This window comes from Misgurnus anguillicaudatus, chromosome 24, assembly GCF_027580225.2.
Source record: "Misgurnus anguillicaudatus chromosome 24, ASM2758022v2, whole genome shotgun sequence".
NCBI lineage: Eukaryota > Metazoa > Chordata > Actinopteri > Cypriniformes > Cobitidae > Misgurnus > Misgurnus anguillicaudatus.
The window spans coordinates 21,623,065-21,646,755 of record NC_073360.2 but is presented as its reverse complement, the minus strand read 5'-3'; the positions used below and the strand labels follow the sequence as shown (position 1 = coordinate 21,646,755).

General features: G+C 37.1%; 2 protein-coding genes across 2 annotated transcripts in view; both read left to right on the top strand.

The window, feature by feature from the left end:
• The window catches only part of aipl1 (aryl hydrocarbon receptor interacting protein-like 1), a 32,379-nt gene extending 21,845 nt beyond the window's left edge, over nucleotides 1-10,534 (top strand). The window contains exons 4-9 of the mRNA XM_073862811.1: nucleotides 5,214-5,342; nucleotides 6,288-6,467; nucleotides 8,198-8,386; nucleotides 8,652-8,832; nucleotides 8,938-9,075; nucleotides 9,908-10,534. Coding sequence (XP_073718912.1) covers nucleotides 5,214-5,342; nucleotides 6,288-6,467; nucleotides 8,198-8,386; nucleotides 8,652-8,832; nucleotides 8,938-9,075; nucleotides 9,908-10,443 — 1,353 coding nt within the window. The 3' untranslated portion in view covers nucleotides 10,444-10,534. The remainder of the gene's footprint in view (nucleotides 1-5,213; nucleotides 5,343-6,287; nucleotides 6,468-8,197; nucleotides 8,387-8,651; nucleotides 8,833-8,937; nucleotides 9,076-9,907) is intronic.
• A 2,667-nt stretch (nucleotides 10,535-13,201) lies between these two features.
• trarg1a (trafficking regulator of GLUT4 (SLC2A4) 1a) lies at nucleotides 13,202-23,384 on the top strand. Its single transcript, XM_055196579.2, has 3 exons — nucleotides 13,202-14,220; nucleotides 22,795-22,921; nucleotides 23,268-23,384. Exons 1-3 carry the CDS (start codon nucleotides 13,828-13,830, stop codon nucleotides 23,276-23,278), a joined length of 531 nt encoding a protein of 176 aa, XP_055052554.1. The 5' UTR covers nucleotides 13,202-13,827; the 3' UTR covers nucleotides 23,279-23,384.
• Nucleotides 23,385-23,691: the final 307 nt, after the last annotated feature.

The window sequence follows — 23,691 nt, the reverse complement described above, 5'->3', positions numbered from 1 at the left end:
TGCATGTGTGATCCCCAATAACACTGCAGTTTATGGGTCACCTTTATTTTAGCAGTCTTTATTATTTTTATTGAATTTTCAGAGCATTAAACCTGTCAGAGATTCACAGCACACCTTTGAGTTTCAGTTCATTTCTAGGAGAGTGTTTGATTGTACAGGTGTGTCTGCTTTTGCAGGCCTAGGCAGCTCTTATCTACTTTTTAAACAGATGCCCTCTTGCTGAAACATACAGGTATTACATTCACACTTATGATGTTACGTGATTTTAGAGTATTGTGGACCTTTCTGTAAACGGTTACAGTGATGTTTGCTTTGAATAACAGTGCCTTGCTGTTTATATTTAGCTCCAATGGTAGCATTGCGCTAGCAGCACAAATGCCATGCGTACGATTCGCAGGGAACATACAAGTCGCTTTGGTTAAAAGCATCTACCAAATGTAATATAAATATACATTTCAAGTCACGATGGGATAGCAACAATGTAGAGAGGTGGATCAAAGACATAGGGTGCCCACAACTATGAAAGGCATTTTTAGCTTCCAGCGTTACTCGTCGTAATTATATTTTTACTCCTAAGAATTAAATTTACTCTTTTTTTTTAAGTTGCCAGCCAGCGCCAGCATTTTTATAATTTGCACAAAAGTTTAATGCCTTCCAGAAAATGTTCTTTAAATATATAAACATACAATAAATCAAATGATCCAATCCTACATTTATTTGTTCTTTTTTATCACTTCTCAAATATGGGTAGGTTTCTTCCAAAATACCAAATTTTTAGCAAAAAGCTGAGATACTTTTTACTTTTGTGAAGGACTTTTGATAGAGATCAGATTCAGAGCAATCATCAAAACATACACAGAGTTTGAACTGTTTGCCCTAAGGGGATACTTCTGGGCTTTATAAGTGGATAATAGCGGAAATACGGATTGCCGGAAAAACTTTTTATTTTTTAAATTTTTTTCTGCATTAACATACAATTGCCGGAAAAACTTGTCATTGGCAAAGAAGCGTTTTCTCATCTGACGAGTTAACTCATTAATGGCGGGGAAAGTTAAAGAGCTCTAAAATTCAATTGTTACTAGTAAGAATACAATTGCAGAGCTCTATTAGAGAGCTCTACAATCGTAATTGCTCTACAATCGTAATTGCTCTACAATCGTAATGTATTTACAATCGTAAATAAATAAAAATGCCTTCCATACACAACAAAATTGATGCAAAGAGACCAAAGCAACATACAGTAAGGGGGCCTTTAATTTCTACTCCACTCCCCCAGTCTTGTTGCACGACCAACCCCAAGCCCGTCCATCCCTGTCGAACCATTTTAAGGTTAGCTCCAGAAATGCTGTGGCTTGTCCACACAAGCACACAGACTTGTCACACTGGGGCTGAAGAACCTGTCGTGTCCATTGTAAAGCAACAGTGACGCAGGCTCACTAAGTCATGGGTGACTGAAGCGTGTCCTGCTGTCTGAAAGCAGAACACAGGATGTGAGAAAAGGCCATCGGGCTCCTTGAAAACTACTGAAACCACTTCCTCTCCTCACACAGGAAGTGTCCCACAGTTTCGTATTTCATCAGATCAGCACGCTGTCACCTTATGAAAAGGTGGGAGAAAGGGACAACTAGAGTTTGAGGTGACGCATGGATACACATATAATGGGGAACACTGACAAACCAACACCTGTCTGTTTTTAAGTGTCGTCCTCTCTCTTTATGAATACTTCAACTCAATTCTGTGCCCAGCAGCGAGTGTCACATTACATGAGCAGATCACTGATCCACTTTTCATTATTCAGGTTTGCATCATTTTGATGATGCGTTCTCCAGGCAGGCACACGCGAACTGCGCAGCATGCGTGGGTGAACTGACGCAGTCTCCATGAGTCACTCTGACAACAGTCCTCACTTACAGCATCATTAATGTTGTTTTACGTCTGCGACAGGTGAGGAATCACCACGCTCAAAAGGCCGACACTGAATTCAATTTAATTCAGTGTCAGTTCGGCCGGCCTTAGTATTGAGATCTTTTTTGATGGGAATACTTTCATAATATATGAGATTTACTTTTTAGATGTTAACCTTCTGATATACAGTACATGCATGCTCAATTCAGAAAAAAAACAAGAAATGTCATAATGCTTTTATGATAAATTGTATGCCTGTACCCATGGCAACAGACTCATAATTTAGCTTTTCGAGGTCATTTGGAGAAACTTTCATCTTTGCCTGTGAAAGGGGTTTAAAATGGACCTCTCTACACTGAAAAAAAATGACTTTCTTCATATTTTTGTCTTGTTTTTAGTACAAGTTAACATTCTTAAATCAAGATGCATTTTCTTGATGAGCAAACACTGCAAAAAATTATTTTCAAGAAAAAAAATCTTAGTATTTTTGTCTTGTTTTCAGTAAAATATCTATAAATTCTTAAATTAAGATGTATTTTCTTGATGAGCAAAATGACCTAAGAAAATAAGTCTAGTTTTTAGACCAAAAATATCAAATTTAAGTGATTTTGTGCATAAAACAAACAAAAAAAAAATCTGCCAATGGGGTAAGCAAAAAAATCTTGAACATTTTTCTTAAACACTAAATTCAAGAAACATTTGCTTACCCCATTGGCAGATTTTTTTGTGTGATTTATGCACAAAATCACTTATATTAGAAATGTTTGGTCTAAAAACTACACTCTAAAAAAAAAAAGGTTCTATATAGCACCAAAACTGTTGCTTTGGATCGTAACGATAGAAGAACCATTTTTAGTGCCATATAGAACCAGTGAAGAACCAGTGAAGCACCAGTGAAGCACCTGTGTAGAACCATATAGTGCTATGTAGAACCATATGTGGTGCTATATGGCCCCTATATGGTTCTACACTGGTGCTTCACTGGTGCTTCACTGGTTCTTCACTGGTGCTTCACTGGTTCTTCACCGGTGCTATATGGCACTAAATGGTTCTTCTATCGTTACGATTGAAAGCAACAGTTTTGGTGCTATATAGAACCGTTTGTTTTTTTAGAGTGTAGACTTATTTTTGGGTCGTTTTGCTCATCATCTTAATTTAAGAATTTTTTGATATTTTTACTGAAAACAAGAAAAAAATGTTTTCTTGAAAATAATTTTTTGCAGTAAAACGACCTAAGAAAATAATGGGTTGTAGTTTAAGGCAAAATATATAAAATGTAAGTGAATTTGTGCATAAAACAAGCAAAAAAATCTGTCAAAACATTTTTCTTAAACACTAAATTCAAGAAAAATTTGCTTACCCCATTGGCAGATTTTTTTTTTTTTTCGTGATTTATGCACAAAATCACTTAAATTTGAAGTTTTGGGTCTAAAAACTAGACTTATTTTCTTGGGTCGTTGCTCATCATCAGAATTCTTTGATATTTTTACTGAAAACAAGACAAAAAAAATGTCTTGAAATTTTTTTTTCAGTGAAACGACCTAAGAAAATAATGGGTGTGTTTTAGTGCAGTGGTTCTCAAACTGGGGTCCGGGGCCCCCAGGGGGGCCGCGAGATGGTGCCAGGGGGGCCCCAGTTTTATGACATTTTATAAAATACATTAATTTATCATGAATTCTGTGAAATTAAACCTAAAAAAAGGCAGCACTACTTTGTATAATTTAATGTTTTGTTTAATTAAAATGTGAAGTTTTAGCACTGTTTTTTTGTCATAAATTTTCTTTGGGAGGGCCGCGAAGGAATGCACCGTACACAAAGGGGGGCGCACGCTGAAAAAGTTTGAGAACCACTGTTTTAGTGCATAAAACAAGCAAAAAAATCTGCCAATGTGAATTTTTCTTGAATTAAGTGTTTTTACTTTTAATTTTGTTGCTTGTTTTATGCACAACTTTACTTAAATTTGATTTGTTTTGTCTAAAACTACACTTATTTTCTAAGGTAATTTGCTCATCAAGAAAATGCATCTTGATTCAAGAAGATATTTGTACTTAAAACAAGACAAAAATACTAAGTAAGAAAGTCATTTTTGCAGTGTAGACATCTCTAAGAGACAGATAAAAGCTCACTGAAAAAAATCAATGAGAAAGCTTTAATAATTACTAGCTACTCTGCCAGAAAAATAATCCCTAGCTGTCACTGGAGCAACACCTGTGCACCTAAAGAGTTCATATTAGTACACCAGAGGTATATTTGTACCAGAGTGCATGTTAGTACATCAAAAGTACTTACTGGTAATGTATACATATATCTGTACCGGTGCCAGTGACACCTTGGGACCATTTTTTCACCATTATTTAATTGGCAAGCACAAAAGTTGTGGGTTCAATTGCAGAAGAAACATCAAATGTATATTGTACCTTAAATGCACTGTAAATCCCTTTGGATGCCATATGCATAAGTATAAATGTAAGCTACACTTGCCTTTATAACTGGGATCATAACTCAAGATGTTCATTGCATAATTACAGACTATACTTAAACCTTCTTCATTTTAATAAAGACTTAATCTGGAACATTGCCATTTTGCCTCTGAAAACAGTTCAACTGAGCAAAATAAAGCTCTGCTTGTGTCCAGCAGAGGGCAATACACAGTCTTGAATAGACTACAAAGTTGTGCAACAGTATTGACCACATGATATGAGGAATGCAAAGTAATATATTATGTTATTGTCACAGGAAATGCAGGATACCAGCGAGACAACTGTGGCCAATATTTTTCAGAAGGTTACAAAACACATATTGAACAGTCTAATTGGGGTTCTGATATGTACGCAATGTTCTCACATGGCTTGTAAAAACTATAATTGCATGTAATCGAATGGCTCTCTTCTGTAATCCAGAGCAATCTTACAAAACTATAAAGCAAAAGGGTCATTCCAAGCTTTTTTCTCTGCTGGAGCTCAGGCAACAAATGCTTGAACACACCCCTAGAGATCCATCTGTCTGCCACATGTTTGCAATAGGGTCACAGAGTCCAAACTCTACATCCCATTCTGGGAGATGCCTGCAGACCACCGTGATGGTTTATCTGAGATGAACATACATATTGATGGCTTGTTCATCAATGCTTCCTAGAAGCTTCTAGAGACTTCTGGTTGGTTGTGGTGTAAAAATGCTGAGGAAAGCCCTTCTGTGGATGAGCCTAATCCTGTTATTCCAGGCTTCTTAATCCAAAAGAGCCAGTCGGTCTTTATAGCTTTTCAACCACCTGCTGTGCCAACAAACACATTACATACTGTACCTTCCAGTATATACAGATCTCCAACTATATACTTGACAACATGGAGGATAGCATAAAGCTAGGGCTTGAAGGGATCAGGAAGACCATCTTGCATGGAGGAACCGGTGAGATGCCCAGATTTGTCACAGGAACTAAGGTACTCTTACAGATATGATACATACAGCTGTCAACTGCAATGCTGTACTGTATCTGCCATCTAAAAAACTTTTAGCAACTGTTCTCTCTATGTAAATCTAGGGGTCACTTTTCATTAATCAAATTGTTATTCTCATAGGGCCATATGGTCTTTTTCAGTGTAAACGCTGACGTTTATCATGACAGTAGGAAGTGTCTGGCTTCAGTTCTGCACATAAAGCATGTTGTGCATAATATACTTTTAAAAAGACATAAATGGGTTTTAAGAGATATGAAATATGATATTCATGTACAGTTTGATGAGTATCTGCTTTCTGCACTTAAAAGTATATACTTTAACAAAACATACAGTACTGTGCAAAAGTCTTAGGCCACTACCACCAGACTTGTTGTTTAAGAAGTTTTAATGTACATTCATATTTATTTTTTAATCTATTTTATTAAGATACAAACAGAAAATACAGGAAATATGTCTTTTTTTTTAATTCAGGACTAAATGTCTTCTTTAGGCATCGTCAGTGTTTAGTGTGACCTCTATTGGCACTAAACACATCTTGAGCGTTTTTGAGCAGACTGAAGTAAAAAACTAATTTCTTTAAAATTGGAAATTATTTATTTAATTTTTAATTTAATTTATTTTTTTTAATTTTAAGTTTTAATTTTATTAAGGTTTAAAAGATCCTGCAGTTTCCTGCTATTGCTCAAGTGGAAAGGGAGTTTATCCTAAAAACTTGACACATCAGTTTACATTTTATACAGTTTTTAATACTATACACCCATTTCCTGTATTTTCTGGATGTATTCTATTAAAGAGACTGAGAAACAATTATATATGATCACTATAACATTGCAATAACAACAAATCTATTCTGGCATGGTGCCTAAGACTTTTGCACAGTACTGTATAAATACTAACAAAACACTAACTCTTGTGTGTTCCTGACAGGTGACTTTTCACTTCTGTACCCAGCTCTGTAATGATGAGCGCACCGTAATAGATGACAGTAAGAAGGCAGGTACACCCATGGAAATGGTAATTGGGAACATGTTTAAACTGGATGTCTGGGAAACTCTGCTGACGTCCATGCGCATAGGGGAGGTGGCTGAGTTCTGGTGTGATGTCATTGTAAGTATTGCAATCCTTTAAGCTAATAAATGAGCCTATTTTCAAAAAAAAGTGAAGTGGAAGAGTTTTACATTATCTGTAAAGCTGCTTTAAAACATTGTGTATTGTAAAATGAGCTATACAAACGAAATGATCTCTCTTGTCATTGATCCAATGTGGTGCGATAACTTGTTCAAGGATTAGTCCATTTTCTTTTTAAAAAATCCAGATAATTTACTCACCACCATGTCATCCAGACTGTTGATGTCTTTCTTTGTTCAGTCGGGAAGAGGTTGTGTTTTTTGGGGAAAACATTTCAGGATTTTTCTTATTTTAATGGTCTTTAATGGACCCCAACACTTAACAGTTTTAATGCAGTTTCAAAGGACTCTAAACGATCCCAAACAGGGCATAAGGGTCTTATCTAGCGAAACAATTGTCATTTTTGGCAAGAAAAATAACAAATATGCACTTTTAAACCACAACTTCTCGTCTTCCTCCGGCTGTGTGATGAGCCAGCGTAACCTCACGTAATTGTGTAATAACATTGAAAGGTCACGTGTTACATTTATGAAACGCACATTTGCAGAACATTTTAAACAATAAACTGACACAAAGACATTAATTAGTATTATTCAACATACAACAATGTCTGAACGGTCCTCTTTCTCCACACTTGTAAACACTGGGACATAGTTTCACATACGTCATTCGTGACCTCTTGACGTGATGACGTATTACGTGAGGTCGCGCTGGGGCATCACAGGACCGGAGAAAGAAGAGAAGTTTTGGTTTAAAAGTGCATATTTTTTGTTTTTCTTGCCAAATATGACAGTCGTTTCGCTGGGTGGGACCCTTGTGTCTCGTTTGGGGTCGTTTTGGGTCCTTTGAGGCTGCAATTTTGAACTGCATCAAAACTGTTAAGTGTTGGCGTCCATTATGTCTGTTAAAATGAGTAAAATCCTGGAATGTTTTCCTCAGGAAACGTAGTTTCTTCTCGACTGAGCAAGGAAGGACATCGGCATTTTGGGTGACATGGTGGTGAGTAAATTATCTGGATTTTTTTTTTTTTTAGGAAACTGGACTAATCCTTTCAGGATGCTCAAACAAGTCAATGTTGTGATAGTGTCATTGTTTACAATTTCACGTGAACGAACCAATACAAATGGCTTGTAGCTGTTTGCGCATTAATCTGAAATAAATTATTTTACCATCCACTTCACTTTTACATACAGTGAGTCACAAACACAAACACATCAGGCGTTTTCATATCCAGACCCCATGACACAACAAAACTCACGTCACAGCTAAAGTCAACAGATAACCATTTGCACAGAGTAAATACTTCCAGTGGAGACCCAATGACTGACATTAAAATCAGTGACCTTTACGGTTAGCTACAAGCTGGAAACGTTCAAATATCACAGTGAGTAAAAGCTGTCTTCACTGTAAGTCCTAGGATTAATCCAAATATGTTTAAGATTACATAATCATCATTTACTACTGCCATCCAAGCCCACCATCTGAAATAGATTACTGTGGATAACAGTCTGGAGAATTATAGGAATGCCAAGCTTGTTACTACAAACACATTTATGGACGCATTACAGTACATACTGTGCCAACTCTTGTGTGCAAGTGGAAATCTTTGTACTTAATCCAATACATGCATAACTAGTACTTTATGCCAGAGAAAATGATGTTGTGTATAACTAAGAAGTCAGTGTTTACTGTTTTTCCTCTGCGACCAGCACACAGGGTTGTACCCCATAGTGGCAAAGAGCCTGAGGCGCATTGCCGAGGGAAAGGATCCGGTGGACTGGCATATTCATACCTGTGGAATGGCAAATATGTTTGCATATCACAGTCTGGGCTATGACGATCTGGATGAACTTCAGAAAGAACCACAACCTCTTTACTTTGTAATGGAACTACTAAAGGTTTGAATTATTATCTTGTACTACAGATATCTTGAGACAGTTTGGAAATAAGTTACCGATTGCATGAAGATCTTTTGATATAATTTCTTTGCAACAGACATGGTACTTTATTTGCAGGGCTACAATGCTCCAACAGTACACAAAATATACCACTAGGTTGCGCTAGATTGTTATTTTTCAAAATGAAAAGCACAGAGGAACATTTTTACAGATATTGTCCTGACTGTACATACAATAATTCAAAATTAAATATTCACGTGTTTAGGTACAGCAGCCCAATGAATATGACAGAGAGTCATGGGCTCTAAATGACGAAGAGCGTCTTAAGGCAGTACCTGTGCTCCACGGTCAAGGAAACAAACTATTCAAACAGGGCCGCATTGAAGACGCCACTATGAAATATAAAGAAGCCATTGTTTGTATCAAGAATGTGCAGTCAAAGGAGAGATACAGACATGTGTACTTGATGAACTATAACTAGCCTAAAACATTATTATCATCTAAAATATTTATGAATGCATCAATAACATCAAAATTGTTTCTTCAGGAGAAGGCATGGGAAGCTCCCTGGCTAAAATTGGAGAAAATGGCCAATACTCTCACTTTAAATTACTGTCAGTGTCTCCTGCGCATGGAGGAGTACTACGAGGTCATTGAACACACGTCTGACATCATCAACCAACACCCCGGTGTGTACAGTATATGAGTAACAGAGGCTTTATTTACATAAATTTACATAAAAAACTACACCAGAGGTCTTTTTTTTTCAGGCCAAGGACCCCTTAATGTATAGAGAGGAGGCACAGGGACATCCAGTACATGTATCAAATTAAGATTGGATTTATATATTTTGTTATGATTATTTTAAAAGATATTACTTTTTATACATTGTCACATACTGTTAACATACTACATAACATTTTTAATTTTACTGAATAGATTTTCAACTAAGAATCTTATGCTCTCCATTACAGGTTTTGATTTTTATGTTTAGACTATTCTTTCATTTTTGTCTGTTTTTGATATATATATGAAAAGTTTCGTTGCAAGACAAGATAAATCCATTTTTTAACATTTTTGTTAAAACATGTTTATTATTATGTTATCATGTTATTATTTTGTTTCATGGTGCTACTTAGCTGTATTTTTTAAGTTATGAAGGTTTAAATCAAAACAAAGCAAATGCAGTTGAATTGATATTAATTGGAATGCATAACCAAAAACGAGATTTCTGAAATATAAAAAAGGAGTTATCTCGTTTTGCAACAAAACTCTTCATATATACATATACATATATTTTTTTTACTCAAGATCAGACAAAAATGCATAAATAGGCTAAAAGTTAAGATTGGAGCTTGTAATGGAGAGCATAAGATTCTTAGTTGAAAATCTATTATATATGTTTTTGCCGCATGCGACCAAAAATGTGTTTTTTATGGCATCGCTGTGAAAACCCCTTTTAGCATCTTTATTTTTAAGGTGTGTACATGAGCTAAAAGCATTCTCTGTTTTTTTTTGTAGGCACGATGAAAGCCTTTTATCTCCGTGGCAAAGCGCACATGGAAGTGTGGAATGAAGCAGAGGCAAGAGCGGATTTCCTGAGAGTGCTGGATCTGGATCCACGAATGAAAAAGGCTATTAAGAAGGAGCTAGCAGTGCTCAAAATGCGTATGGAGTTAAAAAACGAGGAGGACAGACTGAGATACAAGGGAATGTTCACAAAAATATCAGGGGTGGAAGAAACTCTGGAGTTAGAGACTGCAGAGCGAGAGATTCCCGAGCGATCATCTCCAGAAGAAGAAACTTCTGCTGGAACAACTCAAGAACAAAAGAATCCAGACAGAGAATCTCTGGAAAAAACATCTGAAGAACAAACAAATCTAGAACAAGCAAGTTTATCTCCAACAAAACCTTCAGAAATTATTGTGGAACAACCAGCAGAAGATGTGACTCCAGAACCAAATACTACAGAACAAGCTATTCTAGAAGAAACAAATCTGAGTCACATGAATCTGGAGCAGTCACCTTCTGAACAAACAACTCCAGAGCAAAACTAGCATCCCTGGGACCAATATCTTCAATACAAATGACTCCAAATCTGACAACACTATTTGAAGAATCTTAAGAGAGGTGCAACAATGATGCTTTTGGATATTAACAAAAATAAACCATGCACTGTAAAAAATGATAGCAAATCAACAAATACTTTGTATTACTTTATGGGGCACCTATTATGCTCATTTGTACAAGATGTAATATTTGTCTCAGGTGTGCCCAGAATGCGTCTGTGAAGTTTCAGCTGAAAATACCCCACCGATCATTTATTATAGCATGTCCAAAATGCCCCTATTTAGTGTCTCATATAGTGTCTTTATTTCACAAAAGTAACTGTAAGGTTTCTATTGCCAACTCTGAACAGTTAAAAAATATGAAAGGAAGAATATATTAGACAGTTATGGTTAACAACATACTGGTTCTGCTGTATTTTGAGCTAGTCATTAATCTAACAAAGGGTCATAGGCTTAGTTCACACTGCAGGTCTAAATTATCATTTAAATGCGACTGCCATCAGTCTCATGTGTGAACAGTATACGGCCCTAAAGTGACCCGCATGTGCATAAGAAGACGTGACGTCAGACGCAGCGCACTGTGTTTGCAGAAATAAACATGGATGCTGCTTGTAAAAGTCGAATGTGACACGGCCGTTCAGACTGAAGCCGCATTGCAATACATCAGATGTGTATCAGATTTGTGCTTCTATTAAGAAAATAGATATGGGTCACATTTGGGTAAAAAAGTCAAATTTGGGCCACTTTCGCATGCAGTGTGAACGTAGCTATAGAGTCAAACAAACTGCAATATTTATGATCCACACATTTTACAAATTTTTAATAAATTCGACTAATGGTTTACAATTGACGCAGCATATTAAACTAGGGTAGGCAAAAAAACAAATATTTTTTGTATATAAAATTATCTGCATTGCACTTTTAAGAATTCATAATACACACACATGCGCACACACACACAATATTTGGAATGTGTGTTGTCAGGACAGAATGAGTAATGCTGTAGTGCTTTTGAAACAGCTTGCAAAGAGATCTGTTGAGAAACGCAAGAGAGCCGAAGACTGGATCAATGCCATTACATCATATGATATTACTTCAAGGGGATTCCCTTGTGATACTGTCAACATCTTTTCTATGCTTCACATGCTTCTTGTACAGTATCAGTGAATAAAAAGAAAACGCCTACATGGACAATTCAAACAACAAGAATCATCCGCTGGTTTACATAAAGTAAATGTGTAAATTTGCTTATTAGGGGGTTACTTTTGTACTGTATATACTGTACAGTAAGCAAGAATAATATCGCAGCATATGCCAGATTTGTTTACATCTTCAAGTTCAGCAGAGAATACTGCATGCATGCGATTTGTCTTTTTCATCGTATAACCTCATACTATACATTTGTACATGGATGTTAAAATTGATGGTGCAAAACACTTATTTTCTGCTGAACACAAAAAAAATGGCTTCCTTTTCCCTACAAGGCAATAAACTGTAAAAGAAGCACAACAAAACTAGTCTATCTGACACAACATTTAGGTAATAGATATTAACCACAAATACATTCTTTAGCAGAGAGCTACACTTAAAAATAAGGTGGAGTAAAGTATTTTTTACTCAAGTAAATTTTTCAAGTAATGCATACTTTATCTGAGTGTTTCTCTTTTGAAAAAGTTTACTTCACTACATTACAAAGCACAGTGGGTCTCATTCACTAAGCATGCGTACGCACGAATTTGTTCGTGAAATGTGCGTTCGGGCATTTTAACTTATAAATCATGAATCAGCAAAAACTTTCTAAAATGTCTTCTAAATGTTTGCAAAAATGTAAAAACAACTTCGACCAAGGATAAAGAACCCTATAATATATATCTGTTTTATATTTTATATATTTTTCCTTGTTTATGATTATTGCGTACATGTGGTGGTCTAAGTTGTTCTTACGTTTTTGCATACATTTAAAATACATTTTAGTATGAAACTTTTTGTTTAATCATGATTTGTTAGTTAAAGGTGCAGTGTGCAAATTTTTGCTGCATCTAGTGGTGAGGTTACGCATTGCAACCAACGGCTCAGTCCACTGCTCACCCCTCGCTTTTGAAACGCATAGAGAAGCTACGTTGGCCACCACCGGACAAACATGTAATCGTCGGAGACAATTTAGTAAAAAAAATGTGTCCGTTAAGGGCTTCTGTAGAAACATGGTGGCACAAAATGGTGATTTCCATGTAAGGGGACCCTCGATGTATGTAGATAAAAACATCTCATTCTAAGATAATAAACACATAACGAAAGGTTCATTATGAAAGGTATTTATACACCCCTGATAATATAGTTTTGTATAACATTTTGCATTTATGTCAAGAGATCCTTCTAAAAATTACACACTGCACCTTTAAAATGTCCGTACACACATTTTAGGAACAATACCTTGGAGGCTCTCAGTTGGTATATTCTTAAGTAGGCTACCTTTGTTTCAAATAGTGTACAGAAAAAAACAGTACCAACACATCTAAATATATAAATAAGTAGGCCTAAATGATAACAGCATTTTTACTACTAGGCTTAGTAAAAAAGATTTTTAACTAAAAACACATTTTTCATATTGATATGGTGCATTTTATATGTATCAAGGCCTATAATACAATATATATTAGTAATGACATATTTAAGACTTAAATGGATGTCAGAGATACATGAAGGTATTGCAGCATCCCCTGGGGATGACCAGTGTCAGTATTGCATTGCATGAGGAGTCCTGCAGGAGCCGCGCACTGATTCAGAGTCAGGTGAGAGAGAAACATCACACTGTACCTACATCAACACAACGCAAAGCCTACCTGGGTGTTTCATTGTTTGCACGTGACTGGTGGTTTTCTGCTCGCTTCAAGAGGTTTCGGGCAATGCTGTTATTGTGTTGTGGAGATGCTGAACTCTAGATGACTGTGTGTGTGTCTGTGGTTTAGCACACGCGTGCACGCTCACGAGGAGATCGGGAGCATTCTCATCCGGACTGAAAAAAAGACGCGCGGAACTGAGCCAAATTCATTAAACACCATCAAAGGAAAGAGGATGACCGTATGGAAATGGGAGGATACTTTATTCGTTAATTTCTCAGCGCCTCTTTGACTTTTTTAGTTTAGTCACACGTCGGAAAATATCCCGGACTTTTTACCTATTCGTCGTTAAAAAGCATACTAACCTTATGAATGACATAATACATATCGTAAGCTTTATTTGAAGTTGGAGAAATCGAGCTGCTCGTCCAGCAGTAGCCTAAATTATGGCCGTCTGATCGATTTGCGAATACTTAACGCTTATTTCATTCACCCGCGGGATTTTTTATACACCTTCACTTTGGATTTGGAGAATATGGCAATAAACACAGATACGGAGTTTGCCAAAACCAACCTTGGGGAGCGCGGCGGGACACAATTGACCGAGTCTCAGGAGACCGAGAAACTTCTCACGACCACCGAGATGACCGGGGTCAAGACCTCCACCTCGTTCACAGTTAGCGTCGGCGGCGACAAGGATCTCGATGCGGATCAAAACGGCCACAGTTTGCCGCTAAGATCCGGATCGACGGGGCAGCTCGGAACGGCTCCCCTCTCGCCGTCCAGGGTCAGCCTGAGCCGCACGTCATCCACCGGCAACACCGTCCAAGAGCAGCAGAGACCAAAAGACTACCTCATATTGGTCATTTTATCCTGCTTTTGTCCCGTGTGGCCGATAAGCATCGTTGCTTTGGTCTATTCAATTATGGTGAGTGATCAGAGATAAATTTGACACTTTTTAAAAACAAATTAGGTCTGGTTTCTTTCCTCGAAGTACACATATTGACACACATTTGTGCTTAAATTGTGCACCCTTGTTTTTCACTTCTTGCAAATATATTTGCATGCGCGCAGAGCCGCAGACGAGCTCCAGTATCCCACTGACAGGTGTGATTTACAGCCCTGCATATGCTCATTGTAAACGGGCTGAACATTGGTGCAAACTGTCACCACAGTAATGAAGCTCCTTCACTTACAGTGAAAACTCTGCACGCTGTTATATAAGCACAAAGGTGGCGAGTTAAACTTCAATATTTAGGAGAGGTTGCTTTGAATTTATTATCATTATTAACATCTGCTCATTTGCTTCCCTAACTAAGATTATGTGCCTTAAAATAATTATTAGACGTTTATGAAACGAATACATTGTATTAGGTCGTACCTCACTCATTCACTATGTGCTGTAGTGCATTGTGAGGGTGTATACACATGCAGGGCGTGGTACCATTCAGATAATTGATTTGTGTTTGCACTCATTGTCCCACATAAGATTACTAAATATATAATAAATAAATAATCTCGTAAGTAGGGAGGTCTGGCTGTTAGGCATCGTTTTCCTTATCTTCTGTCTGAAAGGTTCTGCATTTGAAGCCATAACCTCAGCAGGATGCAAATATTATGACTTCCAGCATAGTCACAGGAGACCGGATTTCGAACACATCATTTTGGCAAATTTAATAAGGGCATTGTCAGATTCAGCCCTAAGTGAAATCTAAACCATTGTCTACTCTGCGCTTAGACAACTTTCTAAGTGTTTCAGCGGGACAGAAGCTATTCGAGAAATACAATGAAACACTAGGAGCACATTTCCATTAGGAGAGTGGATGAGGATGCAGCTTTTCACTAAAATCTGTGGGTACACTGTACCAATATTCTGCTTCAAACACCTGTGCTATTTACCACACTCATGCAAATAGTACCCGTCTGCATCATTAGTCCAAATTCAAATTATCCTTGCTTCCATTCGTCCATGCCAGCAATACAATGCAAACAATTCAAAAGATGGCATTTTTTACTTGGATATAAGAATTTATTTCTATAATCAATTTTTAGATATTTAATTATTAAATTATTTAAATAATTATTTGTATGCATTGTTTTAATATTATTTGCCTTAGTTTCTATTATAGAATATATTAACCTATATATTTTATATATAGACATTTTAACATATATTTTTATAATATTCATATGCATATTTTTTAGAATGAGGATTTCTAGAAATCCACTGAAAGCAAACAGAAACAAAATACTTGCAATTTAATTTCAGACAAAAGAGAAACAAGAACATACTGTCTTAGGGGAAAAAAGATACAAAAGTTGTCAATTGGGCGGGACCTTTTCAAAAAGTATAAAAACGTGCATACTTGTACCTCAAAATGGTTCATTTAAGGACCTTTTTGAAAGGTACAATCCCAGTGACAACTTTTGTACCTTTATTGAGAGTATAGACACAATGGAACATAAATGGGAGATCTGACTTTTGTTTGGAATTTCACTTGTTTTGGAATAAACTTCCTTTAGGATTTGTTCAGACTTAAAGGCCCCCAGACAGAGACAACTGCGGTTCCTCTTAACTGAGACCAAACTACAAATCAGCGGTTCTCAGTTGCTACATTCTTAAAAAATATAGGTTCCTAAAATGATTTTTAAAGCTGTATGGTTTTTATGAAGAAAGTTAAATATCCAGAACCTTTCCAATGGCTACACTGTTGGAAATAAAATGGTCAAAACATGTAATGCTACTGTTACTGGGGCGGTGCCCTTTAAAAAGGTACTATTATGTATCATAAGGTACAGACATGAATACATTTAGTACCAATATGTACCTCTGTGGTACTAATATATTAAAGGGACACATCACTTTTTTTGCAAGTATGTTAATTTTCCAGCTCCCCTAGAGTTAAACATTTAATTTTTACAGTTTTGGAATCCATTCAGCCGATCTCCGGGTGGCGGTACCACTTTTAGCATAGCTTAGCATAATCCATTGAATCTGATTAGACCATTAGCATCGCGCTCAAAAATAACCAAAGTGTTTCGATATTTTTATTTTTTTAAACTTGACTCCTCGGTAGTTAAATCGTGTACTAAGACTGACGGAAAATTAAAAGTTGTGATTTTCTAGGCAGATATGGCTAGAACTATACTCTCATTCTGGCGTAATAGTCAAAGACTTTGCGGATGTAACATGACTGCAATTTCGCAACTTTTAATTTTCCGTTATCTTAGTACACGATGTAACTACAGAAGAGTCAAGTTTTAAATAGGAAAAATATCCAAACTCTTTGGTTATTTTTGAGCGTGATGCTAATGGTCTAATTAGATTCAATAGATTACGCTAAGCTATGCTAAAAGTGGTACCGCTAGATCCAGAGATCTGAATGGATTCCAAAACGGTAAAAATCAAATGTTTAACTCTAGGGTAGCTGGAAAATGAGCATATTTTCAAAAAAAGTGGAGTGTCCCTTTAACTCTTTAGGTGTAAAGGGGTACTTTTAAAAAGGGAACTGGCAGCTACTGTAGCACATATGTTGACCATTTTTTCTGACAGTGTACAAAAAGGTAAGAAAAAAGCATCTTTTAAGAAGCTTTGACAAAAAAGTTCTTTGTGAAACTATTAATTTTTCTTCTATGGCACTGGTGAACCTTTTTACTTTCTTTATTTTGAAATGTATAGAGCCAAAAATAGACCACAAAATGGGCAGCATAGAAAAACAATGCTAAAAGGGAAATAATAAATGCAACAGTTTACAGTTTTTTAAAATGCTATACCCATAGAGTACTTCTTGTTGTCTGATACAACTTGATAGAGATGCCAAGTTGGGCAGGTGCCAACACCGACAGGCTGCATGAGATTTCTTCATCTCAACAAAACCAATGACCTTGGCTACATTTGAGTCCAAAAAGAAAAATGTCCCTAGTATTTATCTTAATGCACATTTCTGGTCATATTTTGCACAAAAAAGAGAAATGTCTACCCAAATCATCCTCTTATTTTTCAACCCATCCTCTCCAATCACCTGGATCCACTGTGCTATGTACAGTAACGCCCATCAATATTTGATTTGAAGGCACTGTATTGGGTTACCAATTGATGTCCACTATAAAATCTGGGTCATGAACCAAAACCTGTTGAGAACCACTGATCTAGAAAGCAATTGCAACTGACAAAATATTATTAAGGTGTTGAAGGTACAGTATACCATAAGGAGCTCTGAAATCAATGAGGCAATACAGCAGCTAACAGATTCAAATAAAATGTTCTTGTAAGTTGACGCTCATGCAGGCAGAAAGGAGCCGGCAGCTGGAAAGTGGAGGTGGAGTCATAACATTTTATAGGACCGAGCGATCTCTCAGTGCAATGGGTGGGCCAATAAACCAGCAACTGCATACTCGGCAGGTTTAGCTGAGGAAATATGGTAAGCAGAACTGCAGCGGACAGACATCTATGCTTTCGTGTCAGTAAATGCATCTGTTGCATTACACTACAACGGGAATAGGAGATTACAGATGGTGCGCAAAACATTTAAATAAACTCTGGCGCAGGGAATGGCAAGCCCTTTTTGGTAATACGCTGTCATCGTGTTTTCACCTGGCATCATGAAACATAACATCATGAGAGCAAACAAGCAGTGTGATCACGTTTCAGGCGCACCTGCTCATGCACCCACAATAGAAGCGTGCTTTCCATGGACTAACTGCATGTACATTTATGCCTTTAGCATAAAAGCAACTCACAGAAAGTAAATTCGATGTCTTGTACATTACATTAGTTTATGTGTTATAAACGTGAATCCGGGACACCCGCATTTTTTTGCACAGCTTTCTACAGTTATCCATACAGTCATAATTTGCTGTGCTGGCATGGCTGTTTATAATTAATGCTTCAGGCTTTTGAGGGAACACTGAGAGCCCTTGTTCACTTCCAGACTGCAGTGGGAGACAGCGAGAGAGGGGATGTGGTGGGAGGTTTCCTGTGTGTGCGCATCTATGAAATCGAATGGGGGGGTGGACTAAGGAGAAAGGTGGGTCATCGAATCTGTCAAATGAGTCAAACAAATGGCCCAGGAGAGTTTCCAGTTCACAAGAAAAATATTACTGGGGCAAACCTCTTGGGGAATCAATGTTGTCCATTTGCCGTGTCATATAACCACACCCCCCTTACTCGGAAAAGCCCACACAGGCCATTAAAATCCACTGCAGCTTCTCAAAACCGCAGTCAAGCACAATGCACCTTAAACACAAAGAGCCGGAAGCCATTTGTGTGGCCATATGCTGTTATGTAGCACTGCAGCTTCACCACAATAGATGAAACAAACCAATCCACACTGCATCGTCATTGTGCTAAAGTAAAATCAGGGAATAGAGTACAGACGTGAGATTGAGATGCAAGAGGTGACATTTTACTACACAGTACTTTTTAAAGACACTCACTGATTGAAAGCGCTGATACGGCTTTTCGCCCGTGATAAGACTAAGAGATCAATAACATTTTGCTGCTCTGGCCACATATTATACCCCAGCTAAGATGTCAGAGCCAGTCTGCAGTATTTGAACCGAGAAAGGTTGGGTAAGGTAGCAGAGAAGGAGGGGTACAGGTCATGGGGCACGATTTAAATGATATATTGGTTTGTATACAGTCCCTTATACATATATAGCTCAGTGTGAGGCTTTTATGTCAATGGTCTGATAAGATAAATTTGTATTTTTTTCTAGCAGTGGATTTCCAAAAATATAGTGAATATAGTTCCTTCAAACAAAAATTCATTAATTTTGCTATAAGCTCTGTAAACTACACTACTATAAATGATGGATGGTTTCAACCATGGTTGGGAATAATATAGATATGGAATAACACAAAATATGGCCGTTGGGTTATATTAACCCACACAGGTACAAAAGCTGTCACTATCCTATAAAAGGTCCTATGTAGCATTTAGGTACAGATATACCCTCACCTAAAGGATTATTAGGAACACCATACTAATACTGTGTTTGACCCCCTGCCTTAATTCTACGTGGCATTGATTCAACAAGGTGCTGAAAGCATTCTTTAGAAATGTTGGCCCATATTGATAGGATAGTATCTTGCAACTGACATCCAGGGCACGAAGCTCCTGTTCCACCACATCTCAAAGATGCTCTATTGGGTTGAGAGCTGGTGACTGTGGGGGCCATTTTAGTACAGTGAACTCATTGTCATGTTCAAGAAACCAATTTGAAACGATTCAAGCTTTGTGACATGTTGCATTATCCTGCTGGAAGTAGCCATCAGAGGATGGGTACATGGTGGTCATAAAGGGATGGACATGGTCAGAAACAATGCTCAGGTAGGCTGTGGCATTTAAACGATGCCCAATTGGCACTAAGGGGCCTAAAGTGTGCCAAGAAAACATCCCCCACACCATTGCATTAATGAGAAATTGAACAGGTGTTCCTAATAATCCTTTAGGTGAGTGTATACCTCTGTGGTACCAATGAACCACTTTGAGCTACTAATATGCACTCTTTAGGTACAAAGGTGTACTTTCGAAAAGGTACTCCTTCAGTGAAAGCTTTTGTACCTTTTATTCGAGTGCAGAAAATGTCCATATTTGACCCAGCGTAGGTCAATTTAAACCCAACAGTTGGGTTTGTACATATTTCACTCAACTATGGTTTAAAACTTTAGCATTTAGTTTGCAGCACTTCGACCTCGGGCGCAGTAACATCATCAATCCTGACTGCTCCTACTTTTGCTCAAACTTCCGTCAATATTACTGCGCCCAAGGCCGAAGCGCTGCAAACTAAGTTCTCTTCCGCCATACAATATAGTTCTCATTGTTTATACACTTAAAAAATTGCCATGTTTTATTTTGTGCCACCATACTTACTCGTGTAACTACTCATGTAACAGTCTTTAAATAGGGAAAACATACGTATTTGGTGGTTTTTAAATTCATCCCTGTTTGGATCCTAAGGAATGAATGGGGCTAAGCTAAATGATAACACAGTCACGACGTGCTGTGCAAAGATTAAATGCACGAATGGAAAAAAATAGGTATGTTAAATTGTCTAAGTTGAGGTAAGAAAATAGTAAAATATTGAAAAAAGGTGGTGTTTTCCTTTACAGTGTAGGGTATAAAATGCTTAATTAATCTAATTTCCTGTGAAATTATGAAATGTTTAATAGCTTTTTGTAGCCAAGACTTTAAGATAATGTCCCTACACCAGAAATACCCAGAGAAACATTCAATAGCAATAAGTGTAGTGTAGATCTGTAATCAACAGGTATAACACTGCAGCTTGACATTGTAAACTGAGCTTCCCTGTGGATTAGTGGAAAATTTAGTGTGTGTGAGAGATTAGAAAAAGCTCTTCAGTTTCCAACAAGACGAGTGTAACAGTGCAGTAATCCTATCCACTACTGGAGTCACGAATCTGCAACATTGGGGGTTTTATCTAATACGGTGAAAGACTATCATTTTACATCTCGTGTGCACCATGAAAGAACAAAAAATGAGTTCCTACTGTGCTTAGTATTTTTTATTGTAATGCATTGTAAAAATAATTTTCTGCCTTAAATTCTTGGTTTAATCAACTCATTTTATTAACTATTTTAGTTAATTTTATTCCTATTATTATAAGTTATAACAACTCATCTCTAGTCAAGATAACTAATTTACAAGTGATTATTTAAGTTGATAAAATGAGTTTATTAAACAAAAAAATTAAGGCAGAAATTTCTTTTTTACAGTGTGTGTTTAGCATTCACCAATGCCAATTTACCATATTAGCATTTTAATAGTCCATTTGAGTGTTATAGCTGAGTGTCTCTGTACCATTAATCTTTTTCTACACTGCAAAAAGGGATTTTCAAGAAAAACATTCTTGGTATTTTTGTCTTGTTCTCAGCAAAAATATCCAAAAATTCCCAAATCAAGATGCTTTCTCTTGATGAGCAAAACAACCCAATAAAATAAGTCTAGTTTTCAGACCAAAATATCGAATTTAAGTAAGTGGGGTAAGCAAATTTTTCTTGAATTTAGTGTTTTTTGCTTACACTGTCAAAAATAAAGGTACAAAGTTGTCACTGGGGCAGTACCCTTTAAAAAATGTCCTAATATGTACCATTTAGGTACCTTTAAAGGTACATATTGGCAGTTCAAATGCACTCTTTCAACCCAGTCTCACCCCATGGCGTCAATGTTTGACGACACTTGACCATGCGTCGGTGTGTTGGCGCGGAGGGTGTACCTTTCGCGTCATTTTTTGACGAGCTGGGGACTTCAATACTATTAAGTCCGTTGCATTCTCTTTCCTATTTTCTTACCATTTTCTACCATTTTCGCGTCGGTTTAGGGTTAGATTTACATAATGACATCCCTACCCAAACATTTCCCTAACCCCAATGCCAGGCGACAACTGTTTAATTTCGCGTACCTAGTGGTGTTGAAGTCCCCAGTTCGTCAAAAAATGACGCGAAAGGTATACCCTCCGCGTCAACATATTGACGCATGGTCAAGTGTCGTCAAATATTGACGCCATGGGTGTGAGACCGTGTTAACTCTTTGGGTACAAAGGTGTACCTTTTTGAAAGGGTACTGTCCCAGTGACAACTTTTGGACCTTTATTTCTGAGAGTGTACCCCATTGGCAGAAGTTTTTGCTTGTTTTAGGCACAAAATCACTTAAATTTTATATTGATAAAACTAGACTTATTTTATTGGGTCGTTTTGCTCATCAAGAAAAAATCTCAATTTAAGAATTTTTGGATGTTCTTGCTGAAAACGGGACAAAAATGCTAAGATTTTTTTTCTTGAAAATCATTTTTTGCAGTGTAATTTATTTATACAAAGGCCTAGTTTCCACTACACTTAAGATTAAATGTAACTCTTATTTTACAAATAAGCAATGTCTATTGCCAGAACCAGCAGTGTTCTCCACTTTGGTAAAAGGCTTACGCAATACAAACATAACAGTGCTTTTGGGAAATGTGCAAGCTACTTATGTTAACGCTTAAGGAAACCCAACCGAAGTCCGTTCAGCACCTTGGACAGCACCGCCCTAATAAAAAGCAGCTTATGGGACTCCAGGGTGTACCGGCAATATTACGTCACATCACAAGACAAAAAAAATCAAGCTGATGTGATGGAGAATGGAATTAGCATTTGAGTGTGGTTGGCCACTGCGTGTCAGATGCTTTTTCCAGCAGGATCTATTGCTCATTATTGATTACTTTAATGCAGTCTACTGGAGAGGCTCTCCCTAGGGTACACTGACAGCCTAATGGGTGGCTGTGGCATAGGGCTGCACTAATAAGAAAAACGTGGTTATCAGCTCACCCCATCTTGTATCCGAATCACTTAGAAAATTGACAAGTGACCTCTGACCTATACATGCATTCCTCCTTTATCTGAATTTTCAACTTATTCGGAAATGTGTAGAGCTAATAAGAAGTTATTTGTGAGATTAAGCATTGTAGTTTATCGTCACAATTTTCTTTTTATGTTTTGCTACAGTCAAGAAACAGTCTACAGCAGGGTGATATGGATGGGGCGAGGCGCTTGGGACGCTTGGCTCGCCTGCTCAGCTGTGTTTCTATCATTCTCGGCCTCTTGGTTATCATAATCTACGTGGTGGTTACAGGTATCTTTATATTTATATCATTCTGGAAGACTTAATTTTGTGATCACGACCAGCACATTATTCAGATTATAACTATGTAGCAAAATGGAAATGAAATATTGTTTTAAATTTGATTACGGAGAAGCCAACTAAATGTTTAAGAGCGACTGCAATTGGATGCCAGGGACAAGTCCAATATACTTTTCGTTCAGCATTACGCAGTTGATCATCCGATCAAAATAAGGCATTTTACACAGTTGTGTAATAATAAGTGTAATAGGTTGCATGCATTTTTCTATTCAGTGTTACCTGCAGCTCTGCTTGCACAAATTAAAATCTAATTGTTTTTTTCCTGCTCTATCCTCAGTAACTGGATAATAAAGTGGGGACACGGTGAGGATGAGAAACAGCCAAGAATCTACAGTACTGCAAAAAACCTCTCCAATGAAATCATTGAAATAAGATCTCCCTCATTAAAATAATGCCTCTGATGTTGAAAAAAGAAACAAGAGTGTAGCAACCAGATAAGATCGAATTAAATAGCAAAACTGCATGCGATAGGTTAGCATGCTCAATGAAAAAGAAAACAAAAAACCCCATACAAGAAGAATGATGGCTTGCATATTGTAAATGAGATGCGGTGAAGTTTCGCTCCAGGAACGACAAGACTTTTCTTCGAAAAGACAGAATCATGGGTGTGCCCAACTGTATTTTAACCCTATATTAATCTTAGATGATCATGCATTTAAAATTATGCACAGATATATTTGCAATATACCTACTGATGTATG